Raw genomic sequence first — 24,067 nt, 5'->3', positions numbered from 1 at the left:
CCATTTTCTTTCCAAAACAAAAAGATACAGCTAAGTCAGAGTAACAATGAAATGCTGATTATCAACCTCAACTTTTTCGTCTTTTTTTTCTTTTGTCTCATTTCAGTGCAGCAGCAGAGATCACTTTAAAAGTAACTTTTTTTTGAAGGAGACAACAGTGGTGCATAAGGGGAAAGGAAGGGGAAGCAGAGGGGTTCAGGGATAATGAGAGTATAGTGTGAGTTGCAGAGAAACTGTCAGTTCTAATTCAGAGAGAGATTTTGGAGAGCTGAGCTACAGTGGCTGAGCAAGGTCCTCAGAGAGTTATGTTTCCTGCTTGCCTTGACTTCAGACAGCCTTTCTTTGTTTCTCCAGATTCTCTCTTTTTCCGCATTTCATGAAAAAACATATCAAGCTTAGCTCTTAGAGAAAAGACAAAACAAAACTTCAAAATCTCACCCCCACTCCCATCGAAAAAGCAGTCTACTGTTGTTCTTTCTCATGTATACATAGTAATGGAAAAGCGACCTGAAAGTGTGAAAATGTCTGCTCTAGAGAAGCAACTGAAACCCTAGCTCCTTTAAAGAGATTCGCATATTACATCTTAGAACTCTACTTTAAATATATATATTTTTTATTTTATTCTCCCTTTACATCCTCATATTCTTTTTTTATATCTAGCAGCACAAGTAATCTGAAAGGAGAACTAGCAGGCAGCTTATATTATATTATATTATATTATATTATATTATATTATATTATATTATATTATATTATATTATATTATGAGTATACCACCTTGAACTGAATAAGTGTGTTAGAAAATGGACATATCTTACTATGATGTACCACTCAAGGTTCCCACCTTGTATCCAGTGCTGCCAAGGTAGGTGGCAGCCACTGTGACTCACAATTGAATTATAATAAAAATGCACATTATATAATGAATTCAGTTTTCTGGATTAAAAATCCCATGCCCAGCTGTATTTTGTGCTGCATCTCTTTGAATTTTCCTTCTCCTACTCTTCTTGGTTTTCTATCTGTGGTAGTGCTGCTGCTTTGCAGTAAGGAGACTGTGGAAGATTGTGGGTTCACTTCCCGGTTCCTCCCTGTGTGGATAGCGCTTTGAGTACTGAGAAAAGCGCTATATAAATGTAATGAATTATTATTATTATCCACACCCCCAAAGACATTTTCAGTTAGGTTAACTGTTGATTCCATATTGGCCGTATATAGGTGTGCGTCAGCAGGCCCTGTGACGCACTGTCTTCTGACTTGTGCCTGATGCTGCCAGGATCAAGCAGGTTTAAAGAAGTTATTATATTATATTATATTATATTATATTATATTATATTATATTATATTATATTATATTATATTATATTATATTATATTATATTATATTCCTCAATCCATCTAGGAAGCAGGAGCCTAACCCAGCAAGCATCTGATAGTACACAGCAGGGTGAACACACACACACACACGGGCCAATTTAACAACCCCAGTTCATCTAATGTCTTTGGACTGTGGGAGTAAACTCTATTCTATTCTATTCTATTCTATTCTATTCTATTCTATTCTATTCTCATTGCTTCAGCAAATTGACCAGAAAACAAATTACATAAGTAGTGTGCAATATTATCATAAAAATGCCTAAAATGAGTCTTAGAAAGCAATTGCATTTAGAATGAAATATGCAGTATAATTTCCCTTTTTTTAACTAAGTCTCATCATATGCTGAAGGAAAGCCTTCAAAGGCGTTATTTTGAACTTTTTTTTTCATGAAGTGGAAAATCATCAGCTCCAAATGACTAAAATTCTGGCTCCCATTTCTCTAGCTGTCCTTTGCCAGGTAGGGAACAAAGTGTTCCAGTGCGTGGTCAGTATATCTGGTTAGTCCGAGTGTAACATATGAGTGAAAGATGTTTAACCAAAACACAATTAAGAACACTAAAATCATCTATTAATGAAATCTAACAATGTCTCAGTTTTATTAGACACACTAGAATGGAGTTTATTTTTTCTTTGTAATTTTCTGTTTGCCAATATTGCTTTTTGATTCTTTCAGTTGTTCTTTCCATTTTTTTGGCCAAAGTGAGTGGGAAATGATGGAATCAGCAGAAACACCCTGCTGTTTTTGTTAGTTCAAATGGCTGGCATGCAGAGAAAAGAAAAGAAAAGTGATCTGATCCTGCAGTCTTATCCAGTTTGCTCATTTGGACAATTGAATTAAAAAAAGATGACTTTCAAAATATCAGCAGCTTTAGCAAAGATAATCAGTCTTTGATGTTCTTATCAACATTATATTTAAGTTTGACTCCACCTAGTAAAGCAGACTTGGTTTTAAAGCTTCATAGTTATTAACTAAAAAACTATGCAAAGCTAGTTAGCTTGTTTTTTTGTATTTTTAAAGTTTAGATTTTATTTCTATAGTGAGGATAAAATTTTTTAATTGCTAATAGTCTGATAGATCTGCTAATATCCTTACATAAGTGTTTTCATAGATTAATTCTCTATTTTCCCCATTCATTTGTATGTATTTCATCTTAAAAACACATTATTTTATTACACTAGTCACTCTTTGAATCATCTTGAGTCACATGTTATATAAAGCAGATGTATATGAATAATAACAATTATTATGTATGTAGTAATTTTGCGGATATGAGATATTAAGCATTCTTGGTGTTAAATAAAATAACATAAAAAAATCCAATTTTTTCAATGATATATAATTGATATGATGCCTTTCATGTTATAACTGTTTTGTGACCCATGTAACCCATTATGCCTTTGACCCATGGCCTGCATGAACCACGACCCACGGTTCATTTTCCTAGCTCCAGACACAGCATCAGCAGGTGAGGATACAGTTAATGAATACAGGCGTCTTGCTAACTGGCACTGCATTGTTAAACTAGTTCTCATTGTGACAGCAATGGTACAAATCCTCGTCTTTGTTTTATATTTATTAGTATTATTTATTTTTTTAAGATTACTGTATACGCAACTGTACATTTACTTTTTATGCTCTCTGCAATTCTGCATTCCGTCAGGAACAGGTGTGCAATAAAAAGAGTTTTGATTTGTCGAGTTTAACCCTCTGCACTTTAATGGATAACTGCAATGACATTCCGTTGTTTGTAAAAGGTTGTTGGTTCATCACACACTTTATAAGCTTAATGCAATTACCGTTCATTCAGAATTGGCAGAAAGACATGCATTGCAATTGCAATGGTCACAGTATTACTATCTTACTAAACAAAGACAATACTGTCAGCCAGAGCCAGTGTTGCCAGTGCCAGTCACTATGCCAAAATCACCTGATCAGCTTACTGTTGTACCCCTCAAGCACGATTGAAATAGCTTCAACGGTTTCAGGAAACATGCTACTGCATTGTGACATAATTATGTGTCATGCATTGAATGCAATGAAGTGTCTCTCACATTCAGCTGAAGGCGCTGGAATTACAAAGAGTTGTCTAGTGATGTTTGATAACAATGGAAACGTCTTGCAATGAAGACCCCACCACTCTGGCAGGTCAAAGTGATCAGATGCAGAAGCTGTATGATGTGGTGGGTTTGCTTCTCTCTTGTAATCTTTCATTTCATCATTGACTCTCTGTTCCAGTGTGCACATGGATACTTGACTCACTTTACTGGCACTTGTCTTGGAACTTCTGCAGCATACCAGTGGATCAGCTTTCAGCTTCTTGTGTAACAGTTCCAATGGTGCACTCAAGTTGAAATCGGACACATCTGGAAACATCTGCAGAAGCTGAGGCTGCTTTAGTAACATCATCGGCAGTTGAGTCAGTCGGGTTCAATGGCTAGCATGAAGCCTTCACTTGTTCAAAGAACCCTTTGTGATCTTTTAGGTTTTTCACAAAGCTAAATCCTTGCAAAGCTGGATCAAGGTTTGGTGCAACAAAGTGCAGAATGGTCTAACTGCTCCAGTATTTGGCGGTTAATGCTGCTAGAAATTCGTTTTTCATCAGACTAATCATGTCAGTGTCAGAATGCTGCGGCTGCCAAGCTCCCTGAAGAGTGTAATAAACTGGCAATGAATGTTACAAAGTGGGAATATTGGCATATTCAAGAAAATCGAATAACAGACAAAAAATGTTCATGAAGGACACCATGTCCTTTGACAAGTCTATATCAATTTTGGAAATCAAGTGTTCCTTTTTTTGCCTCAGCAATGGAATCAGCACATCACAATTCTCCAAAATTGATGAAAACATGTTACTCAAGGCCTTGTTTCTCACCCATGTGTAAAGCTTTTTGGCAGGTTGGACTGTATGCCTGATGCCTGGCTTGCATATTTGACCAGTTCATGGGAATAGCTGTCCAGCTGGTGTATTTCGGAGTTCACAGAAAGGCAGTGTCAATAGAACTCATATTATGTAAATGTAGAAATGAAGTCAATTGATCAGTCAGTCATCCTAGAGATAAGTAAGTAAGTAGGCCTAATAATTCGGCAGCTATTTTCGTTTTATTACATTACAGTGACATGGGACTAAAAATGAACTATTTTCAGTATTATATTAAAATTTTGAACTGCTATTGGTCAGTGGGTTACGGACACTGACCTGTGACCCACATGGCCAATCCAGTATTGTTGACCCATTTGACCCATTAACCCATTGTCAGCTCTGATGTGGATTTATTAGCTTGGCTAATTAATAAAAATAGTGTTTTTTGACTAACAGTACAGGCCCAAGTAGATATCGCTCAGTTAACTAAAACAGAAGAGTACAATGCTAGTGGTCTAAATCATGAAAAAAAGGGATCTGATCCTGCATTCTGTTTCATTTTGCTCATTTAGACAATAAAATAAGCCACCTTGTATATGTCATGGTTAATGGTTAATGATAAAAGGTATAAGGACTGCAGCTTTCATGGAATAAACAAGACTGATCAAAAAGATCGACTTTGAAACGTCTGCAGGCAATACACCCCCAGCACTCTTGTCCCATTTCGGTGTGAGATCATCATCCACAGCTATAGGCAGACAGCAAGTTAATACAACTAAAAAGAGGAATTAAATAATATAATTTCTATACTGCGTTATACTGTGCCTTTAATGTTAAATACTGACTTTTTGTTTTACAAAAATGCATATCCCCACAATCTGCAGACAATCAGATTAAAAACTTGCTGTGGGTCACATACAAATGCAGAAGTGGAATTTAACCAATTGCCTTGTGGTTTTAAAATGAACTCCACATACCACAGCAACAACAAACATTGGGGTTTTGGAGTCAAATACTTAACAATCTGTTACTTAATCAACCACTGTACTTCTAAGATGTTAACAAAAAGATTCCTTTAATAACTGCAGCCCAGCTACAAATTTTACCCTGACCTGATATCTGACTCTGTGTTTGAATGCGGTAGGGAGCAGAAGCATATGGTAATTAATGGGCACTTGGAAATGTTCCTGAGTCCTCGTGATTCTGAAGTTGGATAAGCAGGTATATGGATGTAGACAAGCAGTATTACTTTTCATAAACATACAACACACATTTTTGGTAAAAAGGGACCCACAAGAAAGACGCCCTGTGATGAGGTGAAGTATATATACTTCTGTTGCCAGTTATACCATGACATTTGGCACATGCTACTCTATTTAAATGTATTTAGATCTCCTTATATGTTGTCTTTTAAAAGTTTTTCCATAATACCTTGAAAACCAATTAAAAATAAAATAAGAAAAGTAGCAGAAAAATCACAAGGAACAAGTCCTACATAATGCCATTAACTATACACATAATTGTAATGTGCATGAAAAGGCAGTCAACAGTGAGATAAGATTGAACTCTTCTACTTGTGTCTTTGTGCACAACTCTAGCTGTGTGGTATTCTGCCTAAAGCAACAGCCTACTCTTTTGGAAAGGCCTTCACTACAAACCATTCTGGAAGGCTCATGGTAGTTTATATAGTTATGAGCCACTGCTCTCTAAAGCACTGAATCTTTAGAAAAGACAGCAACTGGAGGTGATGTGTATGTAGGTTCAGACAAAAGCAGACTGTTATGATCTTGCCTTAAAAATGAAAAAACATTACAGGGAAACCACATAGAATAAATCTGGCCATTTAGGATGCTTCATTAATTAATGTAATAAATTAAATAATTAGAACAAAAATATGGTTATGTTTCAGGCAGGGTGAGTTCTGTGGCTTTTGTTTATTTTCCTTTTCAGCATTGCCTTTGTTTATTGTGAACTATTATTTTTCAGCTATTTATTGTATTTATGCATTTTGTATTGCTATTGTTTGGTTATATTTATCATTTGCTATCTATGTATCATCTGTCCTCTGTTCTGTGACATATGTCCTATGTGTGGAACCCCAAGAGGCAGGGCTTCTATGGGACTGCCCTCAACTTATATACTTTGAGGTGGATAGAAGGTCCTTCAGTGTTTCATTGTCATTTGGAGTGTATATGTAGTTGTGAGTATCTGTTTTCGAGATTTTTCTTGTTTTTTGTCTATGGATCTCAAGTATTGTATTTTCATTTAGGATTTGTTTGTTGGGGGTTTCCTTTATAGACAAACCTTGTGGCTTTATTATTATTTTTTTGGAGAATTATAAACATTTTTAAAGTTTTATATTTGAACTTGTCTCTCAAGCCAGAGATTTTACATTTCCTCTCTATTGTGGTTCACGATTCTAAGCAGTAAAGTTAAATCCAAAGTCAAAAATAAAAATCCATCATACACTAATTAATCAAAGACCTCCAAAAACCAACCAAAAATCAAAAGAGAAAATTCAAAACTGAAGCAAAGACACAATAAAACCAATAATTCTAACACCATTAACAGGGTGACAACCAATAATATTTACAGGAGTTACAGAATAACCTAATGCAAATCACATCAAAATTTGTTTCTATCCATCCATTTTCCAACCCGCTATATCCTAGCTACAGGGTCACAGGGGTCTGCTGGAGCCAATCCCAGCCAACACAGGGCGTAAGGCAGGAAACAAACCCCGGGCAGGGCGCCAGCCCACTGCAGTCAAGATTTGTTTGTCACATACAATTTTACACAGTATAATATTTAGTGAAATGCTTAGCTGCTTAGCTCCAAGACTGTGCATTAAAAAGAAGAACATAAAAAACATCCATCCATCCATCCATTTTCCAACCCGCTGAATCCGAACACAGGGTCACGGGGGTCTGCTGGAGCCAATCCCAGCCAACACAGGGCACAAGGCAGGAACCAATCCCGGGCAGGGTGCCAACCCACCACAGGACACACACACCAAGCATACACTAGGGACAATTTAGAATCGCCAATCCACCTAACCAGCATGCCTTTGGACTGTGGGAGGAAACCCACGCAGACAACATGCAAACTCCATGCAGGGAGGGCCCGGGAAGCGAACCCGGGTCCCCAGGTCTCCCAACTGCGAGGCAGCAGCGCTACCCATTGTGCCACTGTGCCGCCCACATAAAAAACACTATAAAAATAAATACATGACTATATAAATGTCAATAAATACCAGAATATACACTAGTAGAAGTAGTGTGCATTACATTAGTACTTAATAATTATATATAAAAATAATAAATTAACATAAACATACATACACATGACCTTGCATCACAATTACCTAATCATGAGTCTTATCACAAGACTTAATTAAATAATAAATAAGGAGCAAATACTAAACTAATATAAAACACTAAATGAAAACAATCAACCAAAATTAAGCTGAAATGAGAATTACAAAGTAGGCAGAAAAAACAAAATACAAATCAAGAAAAACTCAAAATTCAGAGGTGAACATAATAAACCTTTTGTAAAACCTGGGGTTTATTTACTGTAGCTATTCTATGAAAGTGAAGTGTTTGTTTGACTCTTTCCTGTTGTCAACTGGCTATATTTAATTTTTTTGCTAACAAGATTTTAAATTGGTACAATGTTGTTTGTATTAACTGAGGAGATTCACTTCTCTTTTACTGATTGCTCACTTAGATTTGTATGTTTAAGAATTTTCTGCAGTTTCTTTCACTTCACTGTTTAAAACATACTGGGAGTACAGGACAAATACTTTAAAGGGGGTTAGGGCTTTAGATTCTGCCATGTCAGCTCTGCATCTTTTTGAGAAGGGGATGTGTAACCGATAGGACCTTCCCCTGAAGGTCCGCAGAAAGATCTGTGGAACTGAGAAAGCCCAGGAAAATTAGAAAGCAAAAAAGACGACTGGTCTTTCAGGTCATAATACCCTGGACAGTTACAGGGAGGAATAGGAAGCACATAGTAGAGTTTGTCAAGAATCTCATCCAGTTAAGAGTACCCACTAAGCTTGGAAAAGGACTTACCTTTGGATAAATAATGAGACTGAAAGATTTTTTATATATTTTGGAACTGTTTATTTTGCTGCCTAAGATGACCCCTTCTGTTTAACTGAGAACTGGGACTAACCTTAAGAGAACTGCTTCAAATTAAAATTATGATGCATGTCTGGAAATATTTTGAATAATCTACTTTTATGACTTGCAAGAAAAATAAAAATTAAAGTTCTATACGATAGATAGATAGATAGATAGATAGATAGATAGATAGATAGATAGATAGGTAGATGTTATAATGAGTATTAAATAGATAGATGTTATAATGGAGTGTTTCCAAGTAGTGCAAATGTACATATGAAATTATTGCTGTGCACTGAATATTTATTTAAATTTGATTTAAAACACCAAGTTATGAGTTATTCTGGCCAAATGGCATATATGAACTCTAAGACAAGATCCTTAGTGCTATTACTATTACACATTCCTAATACATGAGTGACAGTTAAATAATCCAGATGCAGAAATACATTCTGGAAGGCTCACGGCCAAATTCATTATTTTGAAAACGTACGGTTATGTTCACATAGTAGCTCTTACAGTTCATTTATGGGCTCACAATTTACTGAAAGTAGACAACTTTGCTAACATCTTTTCAAGCACAAAAATGTATTTTAAAGAACATGAGAGCTTTTCTTTAGTTATTCTCATTAAAGTATCTTCAGCTTTCTTTACCTTGTAGATAAGTGGAAAGCAAAATGACTTTCAGTTAACACTGTGCTATTTCATGTTGTAAATAGTGATGTGCCAAATTAATTTAAGATCCAACCTAAGATAAAAATGTTTTTTCTTATAATTCATGCTGAGGGACAGCATGGCATAAAGAGAATAATGCAGTTTATTTGGTAAAACCAGTAATTACAAATACAAATCATGTGAATAAATCCACATATTATATATGATTTGTGGATATATCTGCCCTTGAATGTTTTCTGCAATTGAATATCTTCAAAATAATGATACATGCATTATTGTACTTTGAGCTACTTTTTTGTATGAAAATGTGCTATACAAATAAATGTTATTATTATAATTATTATTATTATTATTTAAACATGTATTTAAACATAATTCCCCATGATAATTTTGATTTCTCGTAGATAAAGCCAAAGTATAAAAATATTTTAATATTTAAAAAAAAATTAAAAGCACAAAAGAAAGAAAGAAAACCGAGAATATAACTTAAAAGTGAACAAGGTACTTGAAAATCAGAATGACAACCTGCTCAATTAATAACTATGCAAACAGTAGCCGATTAACTTCAGCTAAGTTATTTTATTTGCTCATTCTTTGATTTTGTCCTGTTTTACTTTTAGCGTAGACTACTTTAGAGTATAACACTACACTAACTATTGGATTTAATATGTCTATATATATTTATTTGAATTGTGTTACCAATAAGAATTATTTGAACCATAACTGTAGTACTCCTTTATGGATTTCAAATGGGCTTGCTTTAATATATGGAGTTACCATATGAGTTTTTATTACTTTATATACCTACTGTATACTTAACATGTAGTCATTAAAGCATTCGGATGTTGCGGTGGAATGTTAAATGTGTTGGCTAAATGTGAGTTAGTGGCTGTAGAACTGACTGGGGCTTATGAATGTCACTGTGGGTCTTGGTTTGAATTACTTTCCCTAGTTTATCCTCAAAGGGCAGAATACACTGTGCCCAGTTGCCCATTCTACTTTCAACAGCTCTTTTCATTCCTCTCTGCAGTTATTTCCTATATTAAAATAATGACCCTCACTGACTATACAGCTATTAATTCTGTTTCTTTAGCAGCATATTGCTTATCAATGTTCAGTATGTACTTTACATAAAAATAAAAGATGGTCAGAAATTCTGCAAATTACATGTAACATATAGCACCTATTATAAAAGGGTTGAAGCAAATCTCAACATTTGGTCAACTTAACTGATGATCACATAAATTGTGGTAATTGGTTTTATCCATGACTAATTCAGCTAAAATATCCCATTTCAGATATTATCATAGCATAACCTTGGACAGGAAACCAATGAACTGATAATGACTGGGATGGTGTTTTACTCACTTACCCACCCTGCTAGCAAAAGACTAAAATAGAATTTGTGCCACTCAATTGAAAATTGTGGAAACAGTAAAAACTAGTTTAGCTCTTTTCCAAATTTACTCAAAAGAATCCTGTTATATGATCAAGTCAACATAAGCAATGATCTACAACCCTCTGGAATGGTGTTCTGGTGGAGCTCCTGGCACTTTTACTAATTTCTGAACCATAACTGCTTCATTGTAACAAACAGTTAAAATATAATTTAGTAAATTCCTTTATTTATTAGAGACATTGTGATTATTGTTTATTGCTTTGACTCTGTTGACTAAAACATCTCTGTTGTCACACATGCATGTTTAGGAATGTTCCAGAGGGCTTTGTTAAGCTGAACACTTCTACCGCTGAGCAAAGAGACACTGCAGCTAATTGTGTCTCTTGTTTCCTCCATAGCATTGTTCCATCACCAGGAGACAACAACAAACTGAGGAATATGTGCTAAGAAACCCTGAGATGGAGAGCTTGAGAGCTGATTTTTTACTATACAAGGAGCACCAGAAAAAGCGACACTTTATTTTGTGCTTTGTGCATTCTACAAGACGATTTTTTTTGTTGAACTGTGCATTTTTGTGATTAAATGGGTGTTGCTGGGTTGGTACCCAATGATTTCCACAGCTGTCAGTATTTTTCGCTTCACACTATATAATATATATATATAATGTAATATTTGATCATGTGAACTTGAGAATGTTATGTTTAAATACAGTATAATAATAATAATAATACTACAACATATAGTAAAACGCTACTCTCTCTGTGTGTGTGTGTGTGTGTGTGTGTGTGTGTGTGTGTGTGTGTGTGTGTGCGTGTGTGTGCGTGTGTGTGCGTGTGTGCGTGTATGTGTGAAAGAGTGTCTAAGTGTCTGGTCCCACGTTTGACTTTGGTCTGATTGGTCAAGTTGGCTTTGGTGACACAAGCTACAGAGCATGGCAATAGAGATTGAGGCACATGAGAAGGAGTAAATGTGTAGGAGGCACACTGAGAGTCACCTTTAAAGATGGCAAGCATTCTTAAGAATATAAATGATGTTTTCACAGTGGGTAATGGGGGCTCATCAGCCATTGGTGGTAGACAAAAAGTGGACAGAATCAGAGAACCAGGCTTCATGGTAATGCGTTCGACAGATGTACCTCAGTGATGAGAGGTTGAGACACACTAGAATACTGAGTAAAGGCATACAAGAACGCTAAAGGTACAAGAGATAGAGGTACAAGAGGGCAAGAAATATCAAATATGATATATTTTTAGATGCACTCTAATGTGGCTAGTATAATGTAATACAGCATATAAAGTGTTTGTGTATGTGTAATTGTCCTGTATGCAAATCCACACCTTTGAACCTATCTTCTCCAAATTCTGCAGATTCTCCACTTGTACAGGGGAAAATGTTAGGTTAGGTTTTGTTCCAAAATGTACTTGGTGCCCCCTCCCAGGGAAGCCCTGAGTGCTATTATATTATATTATATTATATTATATTATATTATATTATATTATATTATATTATATTATATTATATTATATTATATTATAGTTCTGGTAGCTGCTTAGACAAATATCTAGTTCAGATTCTGGAGAGCTGATTTGGTAGCAGATTTTTGTTCCAGCTGCTTTCTTAGTTAGTAACAAATTAATGCTGAAACATGCTTCTCTTAAACTAATTTTAAGATTCTTTTAAAGATTCAAAATCCTTAATATTTTCCCCTTAGTCAGCACCCAAATAATAATGAGATGCAAAGTGGGCGAACAGAGGACAAGTTGCTTCAGAGGTCAAAAGGCTCAGTTTGTGGAGGGCCACCATTTTCACTTGAGCCAATTTCTTAATTAGTCAAGTCAATTCTTGCTGATTATGGAACATTTCTTATCTGTGTCTTGTTAATGGTGTTGTCTATGACCCCTGACATTTCCAAAATTATTTTTTGTCTTCTTTCTGAGAGCACCATTGATGAGCATATTTCTCATACCCTTATTTTTTTTCCTTTTCAAACATTTTTTTATAAACAGATGGACACATAAGTGCAAATGGGATCAAGTTATCTGGTTGCTAGCTGGCTCACTTCACATCTTGTGATTGTCTAGTGGCTAAATTTGAGCTTTTTATACCTAATCCAAAAAAATTACTTTTTGCAAAAAGTGTCTATTTGAATAGTTGAAAATTGAAAGAATAATCTGTTTTTTTTCAAAAACAATCTACTGAAAAGATGTAAAACTATTTGGAATGTCTTCTGTCAAATATTACAATGGATGCCTGAAAACGTTTTGGGGTTAATAAAAGATATATTACACAGGATTACAGTACAACCATGCATTTTGTGAACCTTCCATTTTCTGCACTGAACCTACCAGAACCTACATCAATGAGAACAAAAACAAGCAACGACTGATTGAAGAAGAGATGGCAGTCCATCGTTAGAAATTTAGAATTATGAAAATAAACAACAACCAATCTGTCCTCCATCTCTTATACTTTCAGTACCACTGTGGTTATTACATTCGTTAATGGCAGTCCACGCACCAATAAACGATGAAGGCCCATTTTTGCACAAACATCACTTTCATTGCTCCCCTTCCCCCAAGAAAGACCATCAATTAATTTCCTAAAAACAAAGTGAGCTTGCCTTTCTACTTTGAGAGACCACCTGTCTCTTCTGCAACCCCCCCCCCCCCCTTTAGCCACATACGCGCACACACTTGTACACACTCCCGATAAGCTTCTTTTGAAATAACCTGGCAATGAGATCGACCCCTTCACTTGAGCCTTGTTCAAATTAAAAAAAAAAAATTAAAAACCTTGTCCAGTTTTCGTTCTTTTTGGTTCAGACCGTCATTAGAGAAGAAAGGAAGACAGCCTTGTTCCTCTTTTGTCTTGCTAATGCTCTAGCATTGTGGATGAGTTTTTTGCAGCCTGAGATCAGGTAGAGGATGGATGAGGGGAGCCTGAATGAGAACTTCAAGTAGTCATGGCTTTATTTCATTCACAAAAGATGCACCTGCCAATTGCTCCATTTGTTATAATTTCGGGGTTGTCTCTAGCTGATAAAGATTAGCAGTGAAGTGCACAGAGTGGGAAGAGTGGGAGGAAAGGGCTTCTTTTCTGTAACATTGGATTTTCATTTTCACATAGTATTCTATTCTTTTTGGGCATTTTTGTTTGTTGCATCTACCATGTATCTAGCAAAAAACAAACAAAAAAAAAAAAACTTTAACTTGCTTTGCACCTTTTAACATTGTGTTTCTTTTACAAATGACTTCTCAGTTTTTACTTTCTTCTCTGTATCTTTCATTACGCATGTACACAGATATAGCTGGCCTCTAAATGCTTTCTTTGAGTGCCAGGTGCAGACAGATGAGGGTCAGGCACATTAATATTAACAAAGACAGAGCTGAAGAATATTAATATTCAAACAAAATAACAAATACATAAATGTATTTTACAGGTCCACCAGTAGACTACAATGGCACGGCAGGTAGCACAGCCGATTCACAGCATGTGGACTCAGTTTTGAGGTTGAGTTTCTTTTCTGTGGAATTTACGTATTCTTACAATGGTTCATTCCAGGAGTTTGATTTTTTAAGTGATCTAAGGACACGATGCCATGCTGATTGGCAAAAATCTAAAATCACTCATTTTGTGTGTACAATGAACTGCAGCACTGTCCAGGAATAGGCTACGTCTGCACCCATTAGTTCTCATGTAGGTTGCAGCTTTTCATGGACCCAGTCAGGAAAAAGTGAATATCTTAAGAAGGTGAATGTGCTACTAGGTTATTCTTCAATTCTGACTCTATTTATTTTGGGGTACAGAAAAAGAATCCGTCCTGCGGTGGGTTGGCACCCTGCCCAGGATTGTTTCCTGCCTTGTGCCCTGTGTTGGCTGGGATTGGCTCCAGCAGACCCCCGTGACCCTGTGTTCGGATTCAGCGGGTTAGAAAATGGATGGATGGATGGAGAAAGAATCCAACAATACAAAAAACAAACAAACAAACAAAAAAAAAAACCCTGAATAGCATTCTGCTTCAGTCACAGAATACATACAGTACACTCTCAGACATCTTCGCAGTCATACTGTATGTGAAGTCCTTTTGGTGTAATAAAATATAACAAACATTAAATACAATTTATGTAAAATTCAACAAAATGGTTATGCTGGAGTACAAAAGAAATTAATAGATAAGAAGAATTAAAAGAAAATGAAGAGTATTATCTGTGGCTGATAGATCTCCTTCCTTACTGCATCCAGGACCTAAGTTTGAATGCTTTAAATGACTTTAGATGTTTTCCCTGCACTAGCATGAGTTTTCTTCATGTACTCCTGTTTCCTTACACATCCAAAAGACAAGTCCAATAAATTAAATAGTACATCTAAATTGTGGTGCTTTGAGTGGTTACTATGATATATTGTCATTTCATCTAAGCATGTTTCCTGCCTTTTGTCTGATGCTGATGTGATAGAATATGACTTCCTCTGATACTGAAACTGAAAGAGTGTGTTTAGATAAAGAATGTATAATGTTTTTATTTTTAGAAACATAGCTGCAAGCTACAAGTATGTAAGTACATGGGGTCATTGATGTTATTCTTGCAAATTCTAATATAGTAATAACAGTAAACAAATAAGCAATTACATATGTAGATGAAAGGCACCATTAAGATAGATAGATAGATAGATAGATAGATAGATAGATAGATAGATAGATAGATAGATAGATAGATAGATAGATAGATAGATAGATATTCCTGCCTAGCAGTAGTCCACAACTGGTAAGAAAGCTGAGCTAGATTATACATTTATTCTGTATGGGTAAACAAACTCATGCCATGGGTATTAGTTGCTGTCCATAAATGTATTGAAACACAGAAGAAAACAAGCTGCCTGCTTTGCAGAGAGACAATGTACCCATTCATGGACATCTCTGTGGCTTGTTTAAGAGAGTCAAATTTACAGTACCTTCTTTTGCTTGGAGACGTGGGGACTGCTCTGTATGAGATGGGGTGTTGTAGGGTAACGTTGAACTACCTGTAATACATCAAACACTCAGTTAACAACTGTTGAAATAATTCGAAATAATATAGCTTTACTGTACATTTATACTGAATTACTGTTCTCAATAAATGTTACAATAACAAAACTTTTAATATTGTATCTTTTAATTTCTTATGTTCCATCAATTTTATCTCAGGACAAACCAAAAAATTCAGTCTCAGTAAATCAAACCTTACTTGTTTGATCAGCAAAAGCTCTAAAAAGGACTTTTTAACTAACACAAACAGTTCACGTTACAGCCCTTGGTAACACAAGCCAATACCAGCCATCCCTGATGGTACCCTTCTTACCACTGTCCTCACCGTTTTAATTTCGAAAACAGTATTTGTGATAGCGTCAAACCTAAAATAACAACCACTCCTCCTTCTTGAATGTTTTTGCAGAAAGCATACTGAAACTACAGTTTTAAAAACTGTCATTTATTTTAAAATGCTCTGAATCTAAGATGGAGTTAATATGAAGGCTGTTTATTTCTCTTTTTTCTGCCTTTTAAATCCCTGTTTATTGGTGTGTTTTCATTGAAGGAGGCAGAAAGTTTCAACTAAATGGAACAAGACAATGATAACATACAGTATATGTCTAAGTAAACATAACATTTTTCAGTATGTTCAATTCTCGATTTTTTCTACACTGCAGGGCTTCAGCAGGGGAAATATTAACATCTTACTGCCTCCAATTGTGGATATATACACATACATGTTATGTAAATATAAAGCATAATATGAAACAATTAAAATTATACCTTGTTGGCAGAAGAGGCTACTACTTCACACCTGATAAAATATTTTGTATATGGTGAAGTCACACACAAATCTGAAAGCAACGTTTTGAACTCACAATAACCTCTATGTTAATAATATATTATCAATAGAAAGTCTAGAATATATGTCCTAAATATGGATAACAATATAAGCACATGTGTATGCATTATATATTATTTCAGGCATTTGGGAAGAGGGTAAATTTGGTCCACGTCTGGTTTTTTAAAACCCCCCAGGGTATCCGTGCTCTCCTGGCCATGGACTCAGAGAACAGGGCTGCCATTGTCTGTTATGCAGTCTCAGCTCAGCAATCAAACCTGAATACTCTACAAAATAATTGCAAACTTACTCAGAGCGCACAAGCTAGGGGCATACGCTATTAGGGGTGGGGGAAGGCTGCCGTAGGTGTTAACCCTTTCATGTGCTGCTGTAGGCAATGAGAAGTTAGCGTTATTGTTCTATTCAGGTATCAAATGCACTTTTTTTACAACACTAAAAATGCATACAGAATCAGTTTTCAACCACATTAAAAACAAGATATTTCAATATTAATTATAAAATGAAGCATATTGGTAATTTCATATATATCAATTCTTGAGAGGCTATATTTAGTGTATGTCTGTACCAATGCATTTGAGTAAATTAACATTTATAGACCTATGTGTGTGTGTGTTTGTGAATATGTGCACATATGGATGTGTTAATGGTGTCAATATGTATGTGTGTGTGTATACATAAACTGGATAGTCTGTTAGGCTAAATATTGGAATGTTTTTCAATATTGAAAACATATCAATTTGTGTGCACATATGCAGAATGTGTGCCTGTGTTTATACATAAGTGTATAACTCTTTCCTCTAATAATGATTCATTTGTGTTCCCCTTGAATATGTTGACTACAGGCTCTAATTATATGTGGCATGATAACACAGTGGATAGCACTACTGCCTAATGGATCCAGTGCACTTGGTTTGAATCCTGTATGTGGTCATAGTCTGTGCAAAATGTGTCTGTTCTCACAAGGTCTGCGTTGATTTTCCCTCTGGAAAAATTGAAAGAATATACTTCCCGGTACTTTAAACTTGTTTCTATGTTACCGGTATTCTAGATCTAAACTCTGCTTCTTTTTTTTAGAATGTACTTAGAGAAAAGCCAAGCAAAATGACACCTTTTATTGGCTAACTAAAAAGATTACAATATGCAAGCTGTCGAGGCAACTCAGGCCCCTTCTTCAGGCAAAATGTACTTTAAATTTTCCACATTTTTATGGAATCAAATATGACACATGATGTTTAATGACCAGTGAATGGGTAATAATTTAGCTGATATACAGAATACAGACATAGAATTGCACAAGAAGCAGAGGTTTATTAGCTCCATTATATGTGAAAAGGACCTACAAAAGGATTTATGAAGGAGCCAACTTGGTGTTCCTCAAGACAGAGATAGGTTTGCAGCATATTGTGATTTCTGTAGATCAGTGGCACTCTATTTGGTTGTTACACAAAGAGGACACTCTTGCAAGGGTTAAACAGGAAGAAAAAACATAATTCCGGAGGTACTGTAAGTATAAGAATACCCTGAATAAATGGCCCACAAGAATAAAGAGAAGGGAGAGTAGCATTGGTCTTTAAATTACTGAAGGGAATGTGACCAAGGGAAAGTATGATTTTTTTGGAAAAAGGACAGAGTTGGCAAAGTCCAAGATCAGAAAGAGTAGCAATGGGACAGCTGCACACAGAGGACTGCCAACATCTGAAGTTTACAGAAGGGTCAAATTAAGAAGGAGAAACAGTAGGATATGATGATACTAATTTGACTTATAAACTGTGTTTGCTCCTGGTTATGGTCCCAGTTGGCTGAATGACACCTTCTTTTAATTTAATTTTACAGCAGAGTTGCAATTACACATTAAAACGATGATAGCCACTGAAACTGTTAAATTTTATTTTACGAGCTTGGTGAGGCTAAATAAACAAAGTGTGATTATGTTAAGTAAACTGTTGATCTCAGTGTTCATACCACACGGCAAGGACACCACACTTAAAGATCCTTAGGGTCACTGCACATTTTGCTTTCCTCTCCTCTGTCACAATCTGAAAATAAACCTATAATGCACAGCCCTCTGACACTTGCTTGATTACCGGCTGGGGTGCCTTATGTTTGGACTCTCCAAACTATCTTTGTATTCATGTGCTTCTGTCATGTTAGTTTGGTCTTAGTCCACAGAGGGGAATTATGTTAGCTGGTCCTGATAGAGAAGGTATGTGTCTCAGATGGAATATTGACTCTACCATGGTCAGTCCCTGCTTTGGCTTGATTTTGCTAGAATAGACTCCAGCTCTCTAAGATCTCATTTGAAATACTATGTGCAGTTGTGGTCTCCATATTATAAAAATGACATAATGACATTTGAGAAAGTCCAAAAATTAGCTAGTAGACTGGTGAAGTGGCCACATTGCACAGAAGAGAAGGGAGCTGACAGTGATAGAGCTCAACTGATTTCACCAGAAAGCGTTCCACTTACAGTATTCAAAAATGGCTGACTAATGTAGTTTTCCTATTAGCTCATGATGCACAGGGACTGCTTCCGAGCCAGACATTGTGAGTTTGCGACTGGCCACCACAGTTTACCATCTTAAAACTGAGATGCTTTGTACTGTTAGTCCACAGCAAATCACTTGGTGATGAGGATGGGATTTGCACTATGGGTGGGTGAAGTATAGTGGCAACATTGCACAGAAGAGTTGTGACTCCAAGGCAATTCAACTGGTTTCTGAATTCAACTGGTTAGCTCTGAGGAGAGATTGAAGGAATGAATAGTTTTATATCAAGCAATTAAAGATTAACAAATACTATGACAGAAGTGTTTAAAAGTATTAAGGGAATTAGTCCAATTGATAGATTCTGTTACTTTAACAGTAAGACTTCAACAAGAATACAGGGTCACAAATGAAAGTTGGTTAGGGTAAATTTCACACAACCATCTGAAAATATTTCTTCACACATTGAGAAGTAGATACATAAAACAGGTTCCCATGTAGTGTAGTAGATAGTAGTACTATTGGAACCATCAAAATTTAATGATTTTTTTAAAGAATTAAGTGAATGAGGTGCTCTGAACCATGAAAGGCAGTGTACATAAAATATATTTATCTAAACTAGTGTCTATTAGAATTGTATTCACCATGGAAAATTCTATAAAGGGGACACAGTCATTAAATTAAATTGTAATATTAATGCATGACTAATACCCAGTATTACTCTGAAATGAATCTGAACATTTTTCTGATTCCTTTGATGGTATGTGGCTGCAAAATTTGCTATAGTATTGACTCTTCTTCAATTTTTTTTTTTAATTTCACAAACGTGAATATAAACATTAATTTTCACCAAAAACCAAGAATTTATGGATGTGCAAGTGAAAATATGTTTTGGTGTGTGATCTTAATGGACTAGCTGCATTAACACCACTGACTTTTCTACCAAGAACTGTAGTCATGGTAAGATTTTAGTTCCCATATACTGTATATTTATACCATATACTCTACTTAAATCACTTTATTTGTCAAGCATTTTATTTTTTCCCTTTTTATCATAATGTTCAGAGGTCACTATGCAAGTATGCTCCAGCATTTCCTGCACTTTATATACTGTATGTGTCAGGTACAGTATACCTGGACTTAGAAGCACACAAACTCCTTATGAGTCATTAACATTTCATATGAAAATGTTTGCTCAGTATGGAATCAGGCAGTCTGATAGATTGCTGAACAAACAAATAACCATAGCGACATAATAGAATCAATTCATTCATTTTATAAACCTGTTTTTTTTCCAATAAAAGTGATTGACTGGTATTTCTATCTGCATAGCGGTGACATGTAATAAACATAAGAGATTGATGCACTGTTTATTAGGCAAAACAAAACACCTGTAAAACACATGTGGAGAGCATCAAAAGGAATTGTGTAAGCCAACGAAAGCCGTTCTAAAGTGTTATACTATAATAGTAGCAAACAAAGACAGAGACAAGGGTGCAAGACTGTATACATGGTAAGAAATCTATTCTAACCTTCAACACAAGTAAATATAATACAATTAAAAGACAGTCTTATCTGGTCAACAAGTTTGGAAAACAAGTACATGCTGACCTTGTACATGAACAGAAAGTAGAAACTGTTAAGAATTCTAAAAATGAAAATTATGCCATAATTAATCTCTTTCTTTACATTACTATAAACTTACACACAGTTACTTTTGAGCTAAACCTATACTATATTTGACATGTTTCAGCCAGGGAGTGTTCTCTGGCTTATGTTGATTTTCCTGTTTTCTATACTCTTCCTCTATTGTAGAGTATAATTTTTCTGATATTTATTGAATTTTTGTTACTACTATTCTGTTTATTTTTATCATCTATGTATATATATATATGATATATATATATTTATATATATATATATATATATATAAAATATGCTGATCTTGTATTTTGTCAGTGGAGCCCAAAGAGACGAGGCCATCCTCATATCACCCTGAAGGACTGACTCCTGCCCATATATTGTGAGTTTGAGGAGTGGATCTTTCACGGGCACAGTAGCATTTGGAAAGGGTGCATCTATTGTGAGTACTGATTTTCTGGATGCTGTATAAGTTGCTTCTGTTTGTGCTTTTTTGTCTTGAGCCTTGTTCATAATGGATTGCCTTTTTATGCAGATGCTCTCCTTTGTTAATTATTCACAAATAGCTTTCTTTATAAATATCCAGTTTATGGTGTAGTTATTCAAGCCTGGTGTTTCTTACAGTTCCTGTCTCTTGCGGGTCATTTTAATACATTTTGGACATTTAGGATATTTTTGAACTTTAAAAGCCTGTTCCTCATTGTTGCCTGTCTATAGAGTTTGAGGTCAGGTTGCCTGGGGTGAAGCCAACTTCTAGGCAGGTGCGGAAGGCCCTTGCCTGGTTTATGTTTTTTGAATGTACTGAATCTAACAATATAATACATAATATAATGCATTACTCCACATATAGTAATTAGCCTTGGATGAGACTCATGTACACTTATGCAAACACAAATTCACAATTAATGGGCCAATTAAAAGACACAAATTAAAATAACACCCACCTCTTCAAAATTTGGGAGCATCTGGAGAAAACGTGATACTAACTAACTAACTAACTAACTAACTAACTAACTAACTAACTAACTAACTAACTAACTAACTAACTAACTAACCCTAAAATGCTAACACACTTTGCGTAATGGTTCATAATCTTTAAAAAGAGAAATGCCTTATTTTTTGTGTGTGTCATGAAATATGTAAGAGCACCTATTCCATCCCTCCATCCATCCATTATATCCATGGGGGTCTGCTGGAGCCAATCCCAGCCAACACAGGGCACAAGGCAGGAAACAAGCCCTGGGCAGGGCGCCAGCCCAACGCAGGGCACACACACTCACCCAGCACACATACTAGGGACAATTTAGAATCGCCAATGCACCTAACCTGCCTGCCTTTGAACTGTGGGAGGAAGCGAACCTGGGTCTCCTAACTGCGAGGCAGCATCGCTACCCACTGTGCCACCGTGTCGCCCAGCATCTATTCCATATTGTTTAATATGTGATTTTTTTTATCAGACCTATAAAACATTCAGATTAACTAAACTATCCCTAAAACTACAATCTGCTTGGCAAAGTAGAGCAGTGCGTACTGTTCTTGCTGGAGTCTTGTTTGATCACCTACTAGTTCGCCTTCCTTGTGGAGTTTTCGTATTGATTCTGTACATCTATAGACTTATTCCAGAAGCTCCAGTTTTACATGGTTTGTTATTAGATTGCTTCACTCCTCTAAAATGGCAAAGAGTCTGAAAGTGTTTCATTCCACCCAGGGGTGGTTTTTGACTTGCACCTTTTGTTGTGTACACCTGAAATGGATAAATAGCCAAGTTTTACTTATCTTCTGTCAAAGCAGCAACAGGGAACTGTTTTATCTAATAATTTTCAGTTAGACCTGGAGGTGAGAAATATGTTTTCTGTTTCTTTATTGAAGCATATTTTTTTCTTTTTTGAAAACATTTTGGTGGAACTAGTATGTCAAGAATGTGCATGTTATGTTAACTGGTGACTGTATACTGTCCCTGTGTGTGTAAGGATGCATGCATGTACAAACCCTGTGATAGACTGGCACACTTTCCAGGTCTGGGCCCTGTCATTTGCCTGATGCTGCTTAAACTGTGGCCCCCTGCAGCCCTAAATTGGGGGGTTGAGAACATTACTTTAGGGAGCACTCTTTAATTCTGAAGTTGCTGTATGTTAAACAATACTGAGATGGTGCCTTGTCCTGGTGTTGTTCCTGCCTTGTGCCCAGTGATTGCTGGGATAGGCTCCACCTTCCCTGTGACCCAGCCCTGCATAAGAAAGCTAGGAAAATGGAAAGATGAAAGAATGGATGTTAAATAATAGATTTTCTAAACACACCTCTTCCATTAAAGACTCATCAAGAGGAATTTCCAGATGGCATACTAGTACAACAGAACACACTCGCTCTGTGAAATACCCTGTGGTAATCAGGGTGCCCCGCCAGTGCTCCATTGTTGACTGGATACTGAAATGATCCTCTAGTATTGTGAAAGATACAATTAGTTATGCTGTATAACATTTTAACACTTTAGCAGATTAATTGCTGCATACACAAATAGTCTATCATCAAATGTAAGCAATGCCCTCTCATAATTTGAGCAGTATCATGCAGAATGGAGTCAATTTAAGATTAGAACAACCAAGCAAAAAAAAAGAGAAAAAATAGCAATAATAATACAGAGGCAGGGGCAATGCACAGGCACACTAAGAAAATGACTGGGCCAGGAGTTGAACACCACCTGCTGGAGCTAGGAGGTCACTGAGCCACAATTGCACATACAGTACTATTTTTATTTGATGCAATGGATACATTAAAGAAATAAGGCAAATGATGTGTAAAATGTCCATGGAAAAAGAAAAAAAATCTCACGTGTGTGCTTAATCTACATGTCAGTTAATCACTTGTATACTCAAAATGTGTATTTAATAGAATAATGTTAAATAGATACTGTTGGGATAATCAGTGAACATCATATACAAGAAACAAAAGCCTTCTGGAAATGACTTTTTAAACTGAAGATAGGACTCTTGACCAACAAATGACAGAGAGAGCCATATGATGTTGTACAGCCTTGCTCCATTATATCGTAAACCATTTTTCCTCACTCTGCATTAAAACATTACCCATCCATCCATCCATTGTCTCCCGCTTATCCGAGGTCGGGTCGCGGGGGCAGCAGCTTGAGCAGAGATGCCCAGACTTCCCTCTCCCCGGCCACTTCTTCTAGCTCTTCCGGGAGAATCCCAAGGCGTTCCCAGGCCAGTCGAGAGACATAGTCCCTCCAACGTGTCCTGGGTCTTCCCCGGGGCCTCCTCCCGGTTAGACGTGCCCGGAACACTTCACCAGGGAGGCGTCCAGGAGGCATCCTGATCAGATGCCCGAGCCACCTCATCTGACTCTTCTCGATGCGGAGGAGCAGTGGCTCTACTCTGAGCCCCTCCCGGATGACTGACCTTCTCACCCTATCTTTAAGGGAAAGCCCAGACACCCTGCGGAGGAAACTCATTTCAGCCGCTTGTATTCGCGATCTCGTTCTTTCGGTCACTACCCATAGCTCATGACCATAGGTAAGGGTAGGAACATAGATCGACTGGTAAATTGAGAGCTTCGCCTTGTGGCTCAGCTCCTTTTTCACCACAACAGACCGATGCAGCGCCCGCATTACTGCGGATGCCGCAC

General features: G+C 36.4%; 1 protein-coding gene across 5 annotated transcripts in view; it reads right to left on the bottom strand.

The window, feature by feature from the left end:
* Nucleotides 1–24,067, bottom strand: part of fli1 (Fli-1 proto-oncogene, ETS transcription factor) — a 79,826-nt gene that overhangs the window by 17,980 nt on the left and 37,779 nt on the right. For all 5 annotated transcript variants that reach the window (XM_028810349.2, XM_051932337.1, XM_051932339.1 and 2 more), the window contains one exon: nucleotides 15,388–15,456. In XM_028810349.2, coding sequence (XP_028666182.1) covers nucleotides 15,388–15,456 — 69 coding nt within the window. The remainder of the gene's footprint in view (nucleotides 1–15,387; nucleotides 15,457–24,067) is intronic.

The sequence above is a fragment of the Erpetoichthys calabaricus genome, chromosome 9, assembly GCF_900747795.2.
Source record: "Erpetoichthys calabaricus chromosome 9, fErpCal1.3, whole genome shotgun sequence".
NCBI classification, from domain to species: Eukaryota; Metazoa; Chordata; class Cladistia; order Polypteriformes; family Polypteridae; genus Erpetoichthys; species Erpetoichthys calabaricus.
Note: the sequence above shows the minus strand (reverse complement) of the source record. Positions and strands in the feature narration are given on the sequence as shown.